This window comes from Erithacus rubecula, assembly GCF_903797595.1.
Source record: "Erithacus rubecula genome assembly, chromosome: 14".
Classification (NCBI taxonomy): Eukaryota; Metazoa; Chordata; class Aves; order Passeriformes; family Muscicapidae; genus Erithacus; species Erithacus rubecula.
In genome coordinates, this window is record NC_136666.1 from 13,538,743 (window position 1) to 13,555,904 (window position 17,162).

The 17,162-nt window shown below is 40.4% G+C and overlaps 1 protein-coding gene across 1 annotated transcript in view; it reads right to left on the bottom strand.

Moving 5' to 3' along the window:
* MYO5A (myosin VA) overlaps nt 1-17,162 on the bottom strand; it is a 94,880-nt gene that overhangs the window by 9,908 nt on the left and 67,810 nt on the right. The window contains exons 21-33 of the mRNA XM_079318074.1: nt 16,060-16,299; nt 15,315-15,563; nt 14,183-14,276; nt 13,376-13,524; nt 12,599-12,712; nt 10,301-10,444; nt 9,524-9,577; nt 8,589-8,816; nt 6,132-6,232; nt 5,507-5,587; nt 3,457-3,655; nt 1,923-1,997; nt 19-112 (exon numbers count right to left, since the gene is read on the bottom strand). Of these exons, the coding sequence (XP_079174200.1) occupies nt 19-112; nt 1,923-1,997; nt 3,457-3,655; nt 5,507-5,587; nt 6,132-6,232; nt 8,589-8,816; nt 9,524-9,577; nt 10,301-10,444; nt 12,599-12,712; nt 13,376-13,524; nt 14,183-14,276; nt 15,315-15,563; nt 16,060-16,299 (1,822 nt within the window). The remainder of the gene's footprint in view (nt 1-18; nt 113-1,922; nt 1,998-3,456; nt 3,656-5,506; nt 5,588-6,131; nt 6,233-8,588; nt 8,817-9,523; nt 9,578-10,300; nt 10,445-12,598; nt 12,713-13,375; nt 13,525-14,182; nt 14,277-15,314; nt 15,564-16,059; nt 16,300-17,162) is intronic.

Consider the following 17,162-nt stretch of genomic DNA (forward strand, 5'->3'; position numbering starts at 1 on the left):
CTCAAAATATAAAAGTACCTTCTAGTTCACCAATCTTCTTAGCAAATACTTTCAACTGCTTCTTTAACTTTCGAACAGTTTTGTCCTGCTTTTCCAGCTGCTCCATTAAATCCTGTAAATTCAAATAAGGGGAAGATTAAGATATGGGAACAATCCTGTACTGTGTGACAGAGAGAAAAACAGTGCTGTTAGATTTACAAGGCAGTGAGGAAAGCTGAATAGAAGTGCCATCCTCTGGCCAAGGGTTGCAAGCTGGTACACTGCCTATAACACAAGCCAAATATTGCAAATATTATTAAGTTATATGCAGCATGACAAAGGCAAAGCTCATAGGCAGGCAGATTCTGCAGACACTCAGAATGAGGTCAGTTTGTACAGTAGAAGATATTTTGCTGCAAACACACCTCCCTAATGCTTCCTCCCTGCTCTTCCAAATGCTTCACAGAAAATATTTTCTTTATTGCTAAACAGCTATCCTGTATTTCTGCATCATTTATTCCTGTCTTTAAGACTGACTCGTTATTCAGACCTATCCATGTTATGAGAAGATGTGAGATACCTATAAAGACTGTAACTTGTACTCAGATTTACCAAATCAAACATCCAAACACCATTTCTTGTGCTGCTCTGCATTTTCCTTGCTGTCATCACATTTCCTTATGCTGAGACTGGTTTCTTACATGTGTTTATTCTGAGTAACATCTAGCACCTAAAAGTCCCATTCTTTTAATAAACTACTTGTCCTTCAAAGGAACACTCCCCAGAAATCTATCTTTGAATAGTTCTGTGGCATATCTGTTGTAGTACATTCATAAAATAATTGTGTAATCAAAAAAGGGAAAGTCTTTCTAAAGAAAGCAAAACCTCAAGCTCAAACAACCTGAAAGCCATTCCAGGTCAAGTGTTGGAAAGCAGCTTAGAAGAAAAATCTCCTAAGTATGAGGATTATTCTTGGCAGTGGCAAGAACATAAGGGATCGTGAACTCCCTGCATCAAAAGCATCATCTGGGAAACCTCTTCTGAAGTACTGAAAAATTTTAGTGCAGCATGGGCACAAACCTTAATCAGGTAGTAAAAGAGTTTACAAGCTGATACAATATCCTTGAGCATTAAGATTCAGGCCTGTTGACAACACAGTCGAGGCCATGCTTCACATCCAAAGCACTGCTCCATTTTACAGCAGAAATCCTATTAATAACACTACATACTTGTCAGATAAAACAATTTCTACTGAAATTAACAAAAAGATACATATAAGTTCAACAGACTGTTTCAAATGTATCAGGGAAGGGATATGATTTCAGAACAACCTCTATGTCAGGACTAATAAAGTTCTTCCTATGGTTCCTCTAAACAAATTTAACAGATTTCACATCTCATTAAGATGTGGAAACTCATAAATTATCATCTTTCAAGCTCACATATGGTGCTGTCTTTAATTAGTATGAAAATACTATTTCCAATGTCATTATTCATATTTCGCAATTCTGAAAAATATTAATATAAGAATAAATTCAGGCTATGACTGGATTGCTGGCATTATTCACCTTGGTAAGGATAAGTCCTCTACTTTTCTGAACTGAATCTAAATGTATCAAACTTGCAAACCAAAGAGTAGTTTTCAAAATGGAATATCTTTTGCATCATGCACCTCTTTTCCAGGGCAGTATTAAGTAGTACTCAAAAAGAAACTGCTTTGCTCACAGTGCAAGGCTCATATTAGTAACAAAACTGTGCATCAAAAAGAAACACAGATTACACAAAGGACACTAACAAAAAAAGCAGTGAAGGAAGTAATTGGCATGGTGAAGCTCTCTGCAGGGGCATTTCCTCTGAAAGGGAGAAAAAGAGACAGCCTGCTTTTCAATTAGTGCTTCAGAAACAGAGACAAGAGAGAAACAGGATTCACGTGAGCTACATACAATCATCCTCTTGTAAAGGGAAATCCGGTACAACTGATACTTCTTGGGGTCATCTGCATACAACTCCTCATAAAACTGCAAAAATAGGCACAGGGTTGGTTTTTCCTCCCTCCCTCTGAGACACTGACACTTCAGTGAGCACTGTACAGATTAAATCAGAATACACCAAGATCAAGAATCTCCTGCTCTTAGGCAGTCTAGGCCTTAGTTGTGCTCATGCCAGCACCTCCCAGAGAAGCTGATGTAGATGACTTGCAGAACAGTCAGATCTTTTAAAAATGGGCCTTACTAGGACTGTGAAAGCATGGAATAGAACCTTTGTGAGAACAGGGACATTTCCTTATGCTAATCAAGACAGCACTGCAGCAAACACTACAATTCTGACATGGCATCTGCAAAGCTGCAAATTGTTTCCACTCCAGGGCTAGGAGTGGAACTGAAGCATCCACCTGGCTTGGAGTGGACTTGCAATACTCAAACATCTGAAGTGAAATACTAAGTAATGGGTCTATATTTAACAAGTAAAATTACATTCAGTCTATTTGAAAACAAAGAGAACTCCTCTGGGATATAATTACATGACTGTATGTTGTCTTGGGAACACAATGCTGATGAGTAGGTCTGGGGGGAAAAATGGCTAAAAATTGTAACATATGACTAAGCAGCAGGAGGGAGCTGCTGAGAGAACATTCACCATCTACCTATGCCAGTGAGACTGTGGCTGCTGAGGCAAATTTACAGTTTTTGCCAGTTCTCCAACATGTATCAACTGAATTATCTGATTCTTTGGTATTAAGACAAGACCCCAACAGTGATAACTTCTGTCATGTACATGAGCAGGAAACACTGTGCCTTGGCTTGTTTGGAGAAAGCAATGACACTCAGAGTAGGATTTTTCTGACTGCAATAGCATGTATCCCTTTACCAATAACAAGCCAAACAAATCCCAGCACAGGTCTCTCTGGAAGATTTCCCCAGAAATGAAGTAGCCCACATAGGATGAACATACTCCTTTGTGGAAAATGGTAGAGAGTTTTGCCCAATCCTTCCTTCACAAAAAAATATTGTGCAGTACACATGGAAAACCAACTATTAGCTTAGTGACTTCTAACCAAGTTTCTTTTTATGGAAATATTTATTTTTTCAAAACATACTGAATAGCTAGAGCTTGTGAAATGGTGGATTATCTGAGTAGCTTCAGGCAGGGAGGAGAGAAATGGGAAGATAAACTACATTAAATAAATAAAGAATTACATCAGAGTTTTTCAAGGAAATAAACAAACAAACACATTTCAAGAGAACCACCACTCCTTGGCATGAGTTTTTATGACTTCCCTGGATATCAACACTCTATTTAGCCACGATTACATCCACCAGCTGGAAACTGCCATCCACAAACTTCCTCCATGCCCCAACCTTCACACCAGCTTCCTGAAGCACCATTATTTGAGCAACAGCCACAATGCCCTGTCTGCCTGAGCTGCCCCTGCAGGAGGGGGTGCCCAGAGCAGTTTTTGGGGGCGCGGGGCCGTACCAGGTTCTCGTTGGTGAGCCGGGTGATCTCGTGCTGCAGGCTGGCCTCGATGCGCGCCTCGGGCGGCAGCTGCAGGTTCTGTGCCAGCAGCTGCTGCTGCCGGTTGTTCTCCTCCTTCAGGCTCTGGATCTCCCCTCGCAGAGATTCCAGCTCGTTCTCGTGGCTCTTCTTCTGAGACTGAAGCTGAGACTCCAGCAGCCTAAGGAGGTTTGAGCAACAGTGTGTGTGAGCACGCTCGGAAAATCACATCCCCGGTTCTCAGAGGGAGTGTAAAGCTTTAGCTGCTGCTCAGGAACAATTAGCCATGGCTTGCAAAGGAAAATGAAAAAGGCAGAGTACTCTTTAAACCCTTCAGTATGCCTTCTAATTAAATTAAGCTTGCTGATCAAAATGTGAAGAGAGAGAAGCTAATTGTGAACTGCTTGGTGCTTCCTCCGATTGAACATGGACATGGTGCTACTGTGGCAATACATGTGAAGTTAAGTCTTCACAGATTGACTGAAGGGGCTTTAAAGAGGTTTTACCTCGAAACAAATCAAATAACCTAAGATGAAGATGACACTATATTCACTTAAGTTAGCACCTTGCAATATTAACAAAGGAAAATATTTTTAGAGTTAACTTTTCCAGTCAGAAACCATTTAATCGCAAATGTACCTAAATAATCGTATTTTTTGCATTAAAACTTTTGTGAAAGTTGTCCTCAACGCACAGAAGGTACACAAAACCTCAGGACTGAAATCCAGGAGCTTTATCCTCACCACTAACTCATTCTTTCCCCTTGGGCACATCGCATCTCAAATTCTTCTCAATGTGAAATTAGCAGCCTCCTGCAGGCAGTGCTGGGGGATCTACTCCTGCTTGTAAGGCACTGTCCAAGTGCTCTGACTCATGATTTTGTAGGTACACAGGAAATGACAATACTAGTGACTACCAGTGTTCAATTAGACAGTATTTCAGGGTTTAAATATGCATAAGGCAGAAACATTTATTAGTAACTAGACTGATGAAGCACACAGGGGCAAATAGTCATTTACCTGCACTGCTCTGCTATTTAAAATGAAACTTCTTGTCTCTACAGTACCAGGACAAGAGGGAAGAGGCACAGAGAAAACCAACTCCCATCCTTCTCTGCAGAACACTTGCTCTAAGTTAGATCTTCACAGGTTTACAGAACAATGTTAGGGGTAGAATGTGTTAGCACCAGAAATGGAAAGACTTTAGTTAGTAGCAGTCATTGCACAATACCAGTTTCTGCAGTTACTGCTACCAGATGCATACACTGAAGGACATCAGCAGGGCTGATGCAGTGAATGAGCTCTCAGGGCAGAACTAGGAAGCATGTTGGTCAGGGACCAACAAGCACACAGAGCCAGAGCTGCACTTCTTGACAAGGTGACTCCTGCCTGCCCCATGACCAGCACAATCCTGGCAGAGACCACAGTGATCCCACTGAGGCTTCAACAGCACCATGAGGAACTAAAGATTACTTCTCTTTCTTGGTTATTTTGGGACTTAAATTTTGAATCTGGCATGGAGAGACATGGGAGAAGAATGTTTAATTTACTGAATTTGAGACAAAAGGAGAGTGAGACCATTTCCGTTTGAAATTTAAGAGTACACTGAAGCTACTTAAACAATAGTTTAATAATTACTAAAATAAATGTACTTCTTTAGGCTGGAAAACTGTAAGGAACATCAATTTTGAAACCTGGTGCAATGGCACACAAATAGTACATGGCTACAAATACTTTCCAGCTGTGGAGCTTCTGGTATTTTACAGTCTACTTTTGTGCAGGTGTTCTTATGAATTATGTATTGGCTGCTGTGCATCTTAAACTTTTTAAGTGATAAAAACTGACAACTAGAAAGCTTTGGGGACTAGGCTTGAGGAAACTCCTTAATTTGTGCAATTTGTGTAGTCTTTTTTTCCAACTGTTAAAGCAATAGAAGTACTGTAGCTAAAGCAAACCCATAGCAAGGGGCACAGTTAGCTAGAAAAGAAGATGCAAATGAAGAAAAAAAAAAACATTCTGAGAAGTCTGGTAACCTGTTGGCTTGTTTTAACCCTTCATAAGCCAGCCAAAGTTCTCCGTCCTCATTCAGCATATGATAGTCCTGGGGAGATTGCCTTTCAAGAAACGTGTTTAAAAAAATACAAGAGATATATGTGATGGTGATGAGGTGACATGGTAAGGACATTACACACTACATTACAATTACAATAAAAAAGAAACAAAAAACCCTCTAAAACAACTTAGCAAATTGCTTTTTTTGTTTATGTGTTTTTCTTCTTAATGATGCAATCCAGCTGTCAGTGGCAGCCCAGCTAGTTGCAGCATTCTGTGCTGTTACAGTAAATGCATTGCCACAGACTGTTGTGACCACTGCAGTTCAGAGGGTGACACACCAGCCTGGGGAATGGCACCCAGGCAGGGCCATGCAGCAATTAGAGGCTAAGGAGATGGAAATCCAGAAAGCTTGATTTCACATTTCCCCATTATTTCCAAATCCTTTCAAATACTGCACATAACAATTTTACTAATGAAATCAAATTATAACCCCAGCAATGAGTGTTCTCTAGACATACATGGATGGAACTGACTGAACACAAAATACACAGTATGTCACAGCAGACCTCAAGTGATCACAAAATAAAGAAAGAGAACTTGTACCTGTTTGTTTCCTTCAGTCCAATATATGCCTGTGCTATTTCTCCTTTGTCTTTCATCTTCTGTACATCCTCCAAGAGGATTGTAGCATCTGTCATTGTATGCTGGGAAAAGAATGATAATTTCCAGTAAATTTAACAACATAACTGCTCCTTGAATCCATGTTTTCTTCATGTGGAACATTAATCCTTGAGTAGCCACATTAAAAAAGTGTGGGCATCTGAGCAAGAGGCTGGTCCATAGTTTCTATGTCCATTTGGGTTATTTTTCAAAGTAAATGCATACAAAATGGTCAAATATTGGTCTGTCTAGTAAGTGGGTACATATGTTAATCTCTTTCCGTTTGTTTATCACATAAAAGGAACAAAACAAATTTCACTAAATGCTGAATTTGCATTTTATTCAAATTACCAGGAACAGCTGCTAATACTTAAACTGAAGCAGCATAGTTTTGCCAGCTTAATTCTATCAATGTTTCTTAAGCATAGCATTACATGGAGTCTTTAAAAGCTCAAAAATAGGAACTATTTCTCACTCATGTATTTTAAATACTCTGTCAAAGCAGGAAAGAATTGACAAGAGCTTGAGATTTTCTAATTTAGATAGCATCATAGTACCATTCTGTTTCAGTTTTGAATGCTTATTATGGCACTTGATTTTTCTTCAGTAAAACCTGAAATACTTAATAGATGTTTACAAGTCACCTTGTCCAGTCTGATCTGAGTCATTCAGTACCACATTCAGTTCATGGAGTACCACAGGACTTTAATGAACATAAGAGATGGAATTCTGACTTTTTGACTTTCAAAACAAGCAGATGCTGTTTTCATGAGCACATGAAAAGTATTTACAATAAGAGCTTTATGCACATAAATTCTGGAGCCTAGATCTCTATGTCCAGTATGATCTGTGTTATCCAATATAAAAAAACAATAAAATATGCAAGCTCCTCAAAGAATTATTCCCAACATCTTTATGAGATCTTTGAGTTTTTTCTACTATTAATTTACTACAGAGTAAAAGTGCTCTAACTCACCTGCCAATCTACCAAGCTTTAGCAGTGTGAACATCTAGCTTCTTGGATCACTGTCCTTACCCTCAAACATACTCAGCAAAAAACCATCATGGAGCTGACTAGACCAATTCCTAAATCCTTCCTTTCATATTCAGTTTGTCATAAATCAACACTTCAAAATTCTTAAATCTGCTTGTTTTGAATTAACTTGTTTTCCTGTGCAGAGCATGAAAATGGGGATGCAAAGGACATAGAATTATGGGAAAAAATTTTCAATAGTATCAAGGTAAAATGCAAGAACATGTAGGCTGCTTAAGAGGCAGGGAAATGACAGCTCAGTATTGTTGAGGGTTATTTTAGCATTCAGGAAGCTCTGGTTTGTAACTGTAGAAGAAAATGTGTACCTTATCCTCCTGGTAATCAAATTGGTAGGCAAGAAAGAAGAAAAACAAAACATTAAAAAAATCTGTCTGTACTGCAGCTGTCCAAACTAAAAAGTAGAAGCTATCTGCAAACTGGCTGCTGGCCATCCCACAGGTCACCTTCCTATTTCCCTCAAACTCACAGCCACTGTAAAATCAACACCTGCATCCCACCACTGCTGAGAATGGTATTGAAAGATTTACTAAGTATTTCTTTACAATGTTCTCCATACTGCAGAAAAATGTGTTCTGTTTTCTTTTCAATCCTCTAAAACAAGACTTACACATCTTCATGCACCACAGACTTCCAGTTTGCTTAGGACAAATATAGACATAACTTTGCAGTAGCAAAGGAAAAATGACACATCTGTTCACTTCTTGCTGCAGTTATGAAACACAAGATAGCTCAGTTCAGTGGAAATTACCAGTTCCTTGATTTACATGATATCTTTTCAGGTTGAATGATTCTTATTTGCAAAGCTATTACTTCCCTAACTATGTCATCAGTCAGAGCTTTTTAGAAGATGTGCACTTCAGTGGTTGTAATCTACTCTTCTTTCTGTAAAAGCACATAGCACCTATCAAACAATAACATGGAATTTACATATCTTCAGAGGTCATCTTTATGAAATGTTACTGACTTGCAATCATATAGATGTAGAACAAACTGTTCCTTTTACTGAACTATTAACTGAAAAGAATTCCTGAGAAGTCTAAATTTTCCAGTCCAGCTGCACACTAAAGAAATTATACAGCTCCCAATGAGAATTATTTGTGCAGTGTTAAAGGAGTCTGGGGGATCAGTCCTTTGGTACAGCCTGTACATCTTCACATGAATAATGGCAGAGAAACCCCAGACTGGCTGATTAAACAAGCTCCTAATTCAGACTGCACTGATTTGAGCACTAATAATGGATTACACTTAGAAAGCTTTTCAAACCCAGCCTATCTCCTTCTGCCATTTCAAGCATGCTGCTAATAAATAAAGCATGTTAATGATGCAGTCTAACTCTCCTGATTTACCTTGGGCTGAATTGCCTCTTTCTGGCTCACGAGCTGAGACCTCAGGATGAGAACTTCTTCCTTGCGTACTTCAAGCTCTTCACTGACTGAGGTCAGCTGGTCCAGGAGGACTCTGTATGCTGGGGCACCAGGAGCAGTCACCTCTGGAGCTCGTGTCTCTGTCAGGGCCTTCTGCAGCTCATTCAATTCATTCTTCAGTTTTTTATTCTCAGATTCAAGTTCTTGACGCTGTGAGAAACAGGGATAATTTGTTATCCAGCAGCACTGCAACATGTCTGTAACCCACAGGTACAAAACTGTGACAGAAATGGGAAGAATGATGTGTAACTGCAAGAAATTCATCAATCTCCCTGTATCCCTGGCCTGGTGACTAAGGTCAATAGTGTCTGGGAGAATATCACTAACAGGACCAACCATTTGTCTGAAATGCAAAACCAGAGCACACATACATGAATCAGGCAGATTTGATAGGATACAGAATAGCCAATTTTTTTTTCCCTCTTATTCTCCCCTTAGCAAAAAAAAGTTCACAGCAAATAGTGGTCAGCAGGCTAAGAAAATTCTGCACCACTATTAGGAAATATTTTTAATTTTTGTGCTCTAAAGATATGCAGTAATTTAAACAATGCTTTTGAAAAAAAGACCTACATTTATCACTGTACTTTTGCTCCAATTAACCTGCAAGCTGTACTAAGAGTTTTAACAGAGAGCTCCCTCTGGCTTAGGGGATCTTTTTGTTTTGCATCCCTAGCCACACATACTACACCTCAAAAAGAACAGTCCTACAATGAAATGATTGCTGGGGAATATTTGTTCTAGTTTCTTCAGCCACTGTTTGGAAACAGGAGGGCTGATATAATTTTCTATGCCAGCATATACAATTGGTGGCAAGAGTCTTACTAGAAAAAACTCAGAAACCTCTGCTTTAGAATTACCTTAAGTGACTCATACTCCAACTCTGCACCTCTTATGGGAGGCCTTTCTTCCTCCTATGAAAGAATAAAAACAAGTGTGAGAACTAAAAGTCCTTCATATTAAGATAGGAAAACAAAAGGGAACTGAAATTATTTTCCTATAAAACTATAAGAACTCAGTCTGGCACTGCTAACTGCTGTAGTTTGAACACTGGCATTGTCTCCTTTACTTCTGTGTTTATGACTCATAATTGGTTAATATAAATAAAATCACATACTGTCACTGGCAACAAAACAGAGCAGGATGAAGAAATTCACTGGTAGAAATGTAATAAGAAACAATTGCCAAATCTGGTCTCATAATTTTAAGAACTTAAGGAGAGCAAATCAGAATTTAAATTATCATCAGCTAACATGTCTATGCCCAGTGCTTTGGCTATGCATCCTGGTTCAAACACTACTTCTTCTGCCTGAAATGAATAATTACCATTCTCCCCATCATTTAAGTAGATTTCATTATGGCTGTTCTCAATAAAAACAGCCTCTCAGCCTTTTCTCTTTTTTAAGTGAAGTCCCAAGCACATTTTATTCCTACTGTCTTCCCTCAGAGGATCTCAAAGACCTTGGAAAACTAAATAACCAGTCCCTAGAACTAAGCACCAGTATGAAACTTGTTGTTAAATAAAGCAAGAGCTAGAGGAAAATACAGATTTAGTGAAAGCCAGTCAGCATTCACAGAGCTGCTTCACATGAAGGGACACTCTGATGTCAGCATTTGATCAGCTGCAAGGAGTCCACCTTAGCTTTGGCACGGAGAGCCTGCTCTTCCTTTCTGTCCAGTTCATCCTGCAGGGATTGCTTTTCTTGCTCCAGTTCTGAAACCCGTTTCTGCAGCTTGAGGAACAGAGACATGTCCAGCGCTGCTTTTTTCTCACTAGGCTCCTGCTCAGAAACAACAGAGGGAAATTAAGAGCTGTTCCCCTTCCACAGCACAAGGAGGCACAACAGTGAGTAAAGATGGGAAACAGACTGGGGAAGGAGAGGAAGACAGAAATGTTACTTGATTCTGAGCATTGGCTATCTAAAATATTTCATCAGCTATCAAACACTATTTTAAAAAAGGATTTACTAGTAGAAAATGTTTCTAAGCCTAAAGCCTAGCAAAAGAAAGCACTAGACACTACCTAGCAGACAGGAGGTCTATAACTAACCATACCTTATAGTCTTACTTGTTTGAAGGGGGGGAAGTAGAAAAAAGAAAAAGTTTGTGGTTAGACTCACCTGGAAACAACTGTAAATAAGGGCTTTTGTGTTTGTTGGTTTAAGTTCTCAATTATTTCTACAGTAAGTTCTTCAGCTAAAGAGAAATCTCTGGCGATTTGAAGGTCAATTTAGTGGGATGTGACACAAAAAAATCAGTAACAGAAAATATATTTTATGCCCTTTTTTCTTTTATTGTCTAATGATACAGTCTTTTCTGAGCCTAATTCATTGGCTTTTTCACTATTTTCTGGGCAAGGACCAGTGTTTGCAATCTGAAGGTGCATTAAAAATTGTCTGTCAGCCTTTCTGTACTTTATATACTGAGAAGATCAAAGTATTTACTATGAACTGTACCATAAAATTTTAAAGCCTAGAAAAGAAACTAGAAAATTAATATTAATGACTGTAGCAGACAAGCAAGCACAGCCATTTCCACTTTATCTCCTTTTATTGTTGAGGGGAAGAGTCATAAACCACACTAACAGCTCAGGCAAAAGGAAACAGACTCTTGAGTTTTCTGGCTTTACTCGTTTGCCTTGAGGTGGGCCTGATATTTTAATGTGGTTTTGTATAATTAATCTACATTGTTAGTCTCAAGTCAGAACTGGAGAATGTTCAGGAGTTAAACAAATGCAGTGCTGCATTCATTCACACTCTTGTGTGAGTTCATTTCTTAGTTTATAGTCTAAAACACAAACCTGGCTCTAGAACAGCACTTCATTAATATTAGCCAAAGGAAAAGATGGCATTTGGCTCTTATGTGATATCCCATCACATGCAGTTTTACTGTCCCCCTGATTATCCTGAAAGTAGGAGCATCATCCTGAAACCATTACACAAGGTGAAAAACCTAAGTGGGAAGGCAAATGATGAAAGAGTGCACAGAGAGGCTGTGCCAGCCCCAGTGTGTCAGGATAATTGCATCAGAGGAGGAAATCATTCTCTGGAGAGGCTTTCCAAAGCAGCAATGACAGCCTGTCACAAGCTACTCTGGAGATCCCTGACCTAGGCAGAGGGCAAACAGGGTGTGCTGTGCCCTGGCTCACAGCTAAGGAGATCTCAGAATGCACAGAGACAACTTGGACTCTGGAAAGTGCCAAGCACAGCCAGTCCTCCACCCTCTGTGTCTGCAGTTCCACTGTGATGGGATGGGCTGAAAGGAGGAGCTAACTTAGAAAATATTATCAATGGCTTGGACTTGCACCACAAATTGTTTATGGTTATTATTCATTAACTGAATCAAGTAATCTTTCTGAACATTTTTTTAACATCTTCCTGATCATTTTTTCCAAACATCCTGGGATTTGTATTGCTGCATATGCAAAGGAAACTCCCATTCTGGGAGTTTGATTCATCTCTATGAAATAGAGAAAACCAGATCCAACATGAGTTTCTCATCCTCAACAGGAAACTCATTCCATGTAGCTACCAAGAATGCAGCTTGCCATTTTAAATCACTGACTATACAGTAGGCAGGCTCCTCAGGAAGTCTCACTGGTTTTCTAAATTCCCTCTTTGTCCTGAATAAGTGGTTGTGCTTACCAACACTGACAACCAAATGTTCACAGATGCAAATCAGCTGGATCACCAAGTATCTACTCTGTGCTTACTATAATACAAGAAAAATTCAAAGCATACTTTGACAGACTTTTTACACAGAATCACAACCTACTAGGGAATAAGTGTTCTCCTAAAGGAAATTGAGGAAGTTGGATTAAAGCATTAGATATGTCAGTATAAAGACATGGTGTTCAGAAACACTTAAGAAAAAAAGAGAAAGGAATGAGTTCAACTATGTATCAATGAAAAGTTGTAGGGGAATTTTACTGTTACCTCCATCCTTAGTGGTAAGTCTTCTGCTTCTGTTATCTCAGAGCTGAAAGTATATTCAGATTCATTGCTACTGTGAGTTGAGTCTGTTCTTTTGTGCCCAGGCTTGGGGATGCTCTGAAGTGCAAATGGAACAAATCAGTACCAGTATGTGTGACTCTCTGTTCACAGCCTTTAATTTAGCTTGTAATATTTGGTGTTATGCCACGGTTATCAAAATTTATAAGAAAATGTTTTTTATTTTGGTCTCTCCAAAGACTTAAAAGCCTATGAGATACAGTCAGCACTCAGCTTCATGGAGACAGGTCAGATCTTACCCCACCAAGGACTGCTGCAGAAAGCAGAACCAAGCAAGGATTTTTTAACTTCCTGCACATTCTATTGAAGAATACTTTATATTCTGCTACATAGAACATTCCTAGGACTACTTAAAATTTATCATTGGATGAAGATGTGCAAACAACCCCAGCAGATGTGAATAACTTGGGGCCAAAATAAGGGTGGACAGCACAAGTAATACCACCAGGAAAGTCACAGCAGAAATTTAGCCTTCCTCACAGATGTGACAATTTTTTTTTTTTTACATCAACAACAAACTTTAAATGTATTTTTTTGGCTGACCTAATCAAAGCAAAAAAAAAAAAAAAAAAGGACAAATTCTCCTTTCAAGTACAAACCACTAAAACATAGAGCTGACAGCACTTACTAACTTATCCCACTGGACTCTGCCTAAACACAGCTGTAAAGAGGTTTTGATTTCTGAGCTGAGGAGCCACTCACCACCATGAGGTTCATCTCATCCTTGAGATCATCGTAGCGCTCCTCCAGGCGGCTGAACTCATTCAGCAGGTTCTGGTACCGTAACCTCTCATCATTCAGGTCCAGCTCCAGCTGCTTTGTCTCCTCCACCAGCTTCTTTTCCATTGACTCTGCCACAGACAGCAGGGATCCAAAGTGAGAATTCCAGCCCTACCCAACATGCAGTGCATCCATCCAGGAGCTACAGAGGAACAGCCTGCCATTTGTGTTTGTGCTTCTCTAGGCAAACATCAAGCCAAAAATATGAAGGGCCAAAGCATTATTGTGGCAACCACAGAAGTGCTCACTCAGACAAGTTATATATTCTGCTGAGAATAAATAAATGATTCCAGGAGGGAGGAAAAAGGGGCACTAGCCCATTGCTGTGCTATGTAAAAGCAAAATGTGAGGTGCTTCACACCTCAAGCATCCTGACTCTCCTCATCACAGCTCCCTTCATCACAGCCCTCACATCTAAAGTCAAGCTTTCCTGGCTGCTGCCTACACAGTCACAGCCAGAAAACTTGTAGCACACAAACTGTATTAGGTATCAGAGCTGCCTTTTAAAAATTGAAGTGTAACAGCCACCCCCTCTAAAAAAGGCCCCAAACCCTTACGATTTTGTGGAAATTCAAATGGTAAATAATGCTGATGTTCTCAAGTTCTTAAAAAAAATGAATGCACAAAAAGGAATGCAAACTAAAGCAAAGGAGCCCAATCTATGCAGTAGAATGTCACTTTACAAGGTAACATGAAGTAGAAAACCTGGGTGAAGAGAACAGAGCCAACCTGTTATTTCCTTTGCCTGGTCATGGATGCGGCGGTTCAGCTCCTCCTTTTCTGTTTTCAGTAATGAGTTCTGCTCTTTCAGCTCTGATACCAGCTGCAGAGATAATAAAATATTTGACTCAGAATGCAGTTCATCTTTCAGCAACAGCTCTAACAACAATGGCATCTTTGTTGTAACAGTTCAAATACTTAAACTGTTCTTCACAGAGTGGAACTGGTGAACTAAGTTATATCTTCATTTACAAATAACATTTCTTAAATATCTACCACTGCAGACTCCCCTGTATAACTCCATTTCTGCTCAGATGCTAAAATTGCCCTGAAGCACTCCACAGTTACATGTATTTTTCAAGAAAGCCCCAAAGATGTAAATGGTTCATTAAAACAGAAATATTCATAAAATAGTAACACATTTGGTAGTTCTACAGTAAATTCCACTGCATTGGGTAAGCCAAAATTTAGCATCTTGCCTCTGCCCCAAAGCTGTGTCACTCAACCTGTGTTCAGGTCTGCCAGGTACTCATTTGTTTCTGATTAGGGTTACTATGCATTCACTTTGATTTATCTATTAAAATTTTTCCTTATGCTTATCTGATATTGAAATTTATCATGGCAGCATCACATAATGATTGGCTCTTCCAATATTCAAAACTTGCACCATTATCAATCAGCAAGTACTCTTGACAGAAATCAACCTGTGTCTGTGGTTAGCAAAGAAAAGGGGTTAGCAGAAAGCTGTTGAACTAGACTGTGCACATGTGTTGAACAGGATACAGCAGCTCCTCTGAATACTGAGTATGGGACAGATTTCTGCTATCTGTGTGATTACTCTGGGTAGGTGAAATGAAATTAATTCACTATCTCTAAGTCAGCTTAAGGATTTGGCTTTGCAAATGCTTTCAATATCAAAATCTGAATAGACTGGATACATATATTTATATGCAATATATGGATTTAGCATATTTCCCTACCATAGGTGTAGCCAAGGTACCAAGCCTATTTAGGATTGTACAACTATAAAACACCAGTAAAAACAGCAGCCACACAAAGTGAAGCAGTAAAGCCTGGGCAAAACCTGAGTGGACACCAGGCCCCTGCAAATCCTCTCATGCACCTGAGCCCCCATACGTGCCTGCTCAGTCTCATGCTTGTACTTGTCTGCCCGCTCCTCAATGCTCCTCTTCTCGGCCTGGGTGTGGTGCAGCTCCTTGCGCAGCTGGGCGATCTCCTCCTGCAGGCTGAGCACGCGGCTCGTGGCGCTCCTCGCCTCCTCCTCGCTCGTCCGCAGCCTCTCCACGTCGCTCCGCAGCTTCTCCGTCTCCGTGCTGTACGACAGCTCCAGGCTGCTCATCTTCTCCAGCAGAGACTTGTACTCTTTGTTCTTTGCAAAGCACAACACACACAGGGCGGCTGTTATGGAAGTTGTGGGTTAAGGGAGACTTTTCCTTCCCTACGGAATACACCCAGGCATGGGAGCACAGGAGCAGCTTCCCCATTTCAAAAAGATTTTGGTCTGGTTTTGCAGAATTTCTTAATGAGGTGACAGAACAGTCCAGTCTCTAAGCCTGCCCATCCTAAACTAAAATGAGATGGAGAGCCCACATACACCAGACAGGATCACCCCACCTTCCCCCAAAACAGAGCAACTGACGCGCTTCAAACGCAACACTGGCGTTAAGCGAGTGGGTGTTTTTTCTCAGCTCTGCTGAGAGGAACAAGTGGATGTTTGACTGCTCCAGTTCTGCTGCGGCCTCCCCTTCTCTCTATCACTGCTCTTCCTCATCAGAAAAGAGAACTGAGCCCTTACAAGGAGAATTCACCGCATGCCCACAGTGCTGAGAAAGCTAACCAAGACTTTGAGGCCGGGGAGCTTTTACCTGCTCATCGATTTTTCTCTGCAGCTGCATGATCTTGTTCTCCAGGCCGATGTGAAGCTTCTTGTAGCGCTCCACGGAGCGAGCCTCGATCTTGAGCTTCTTGAGCTCCCTCTTGGCCATCATGCGGCGGTAGCAGCACTGCAGGTAGACGACGGCGCGCAGCGTGCGCCGGTAGCGCCGCCGCGCCAGCCAGCCCCGCACGTGCTTCTGCAGGACCACGCACTTGTGCTCCCGCAGCATCTGCAGGGCAAACACAGGCAAGGGCTCAGAGCTGCAAAACGCACCTGGGCAGGGCTGCAGAGCCCCCCTGGGATGGGCACAGACACGCCTTTGCCTGCGGAGAGAAACTGCTGGGGACGAGCAGCAAGATGGAGAAAGGAAGACAGGAACAAGGACAAGAACAAGGAGTAAAATAAAAAGGAACCAGAGGGAAAAAACATGGCAGAAAGAACTCGAGGCACATTGAAGCACTAGGCATTCCTTTGTGTTGAGGTCAGATTCCAGCTAATTGCAAGGTATATGGTACCTGTTGGCAAGATTACAAATACAATGTTTTTTTTTTTTTTAACTGCATCTTTATCTTCAAATGCTTTTGAATGACTGACATATGCTGCATAAAGTTCATCCATACAAAGTTTAAAATCGCCCCATTTGATATGCAATGCAGTCAGTACTGCATTTCCCAGAGAAAACTGAAGCATAGGTTAAGAAGTCAGAGGCTTTTGGTTTGTTTGTGTTATTTTGTTTTAGGGGTTCTTTGTTGCCTTTTTTTGGTATATCTTAGGCTTGCGATGATGCAAGATTTTTCATCTATTCTAGTAGGAAATTTATAGTGTATTAATTCCAATATATTTTATGGCAGAAATTTCAACCATAGTTTTGAGGTGTAAAAAAAAAATCCTTCTTTTAAAAATCTGTAACAAACCTGTCATGAACACTAGCAGTATTTATCTGTGTGCTACCCAGAGAGTTCAGCTAAGAAGAGTCTACCACTTGTTTCTGGGTCCTTCACCCACTAATTCAATCAGAGATCCCCCAGAATGGAACCCCTAAATTCAAGCAGATTACAGATATGCATGGAGAGCCCGCCCAAATTCCACTAC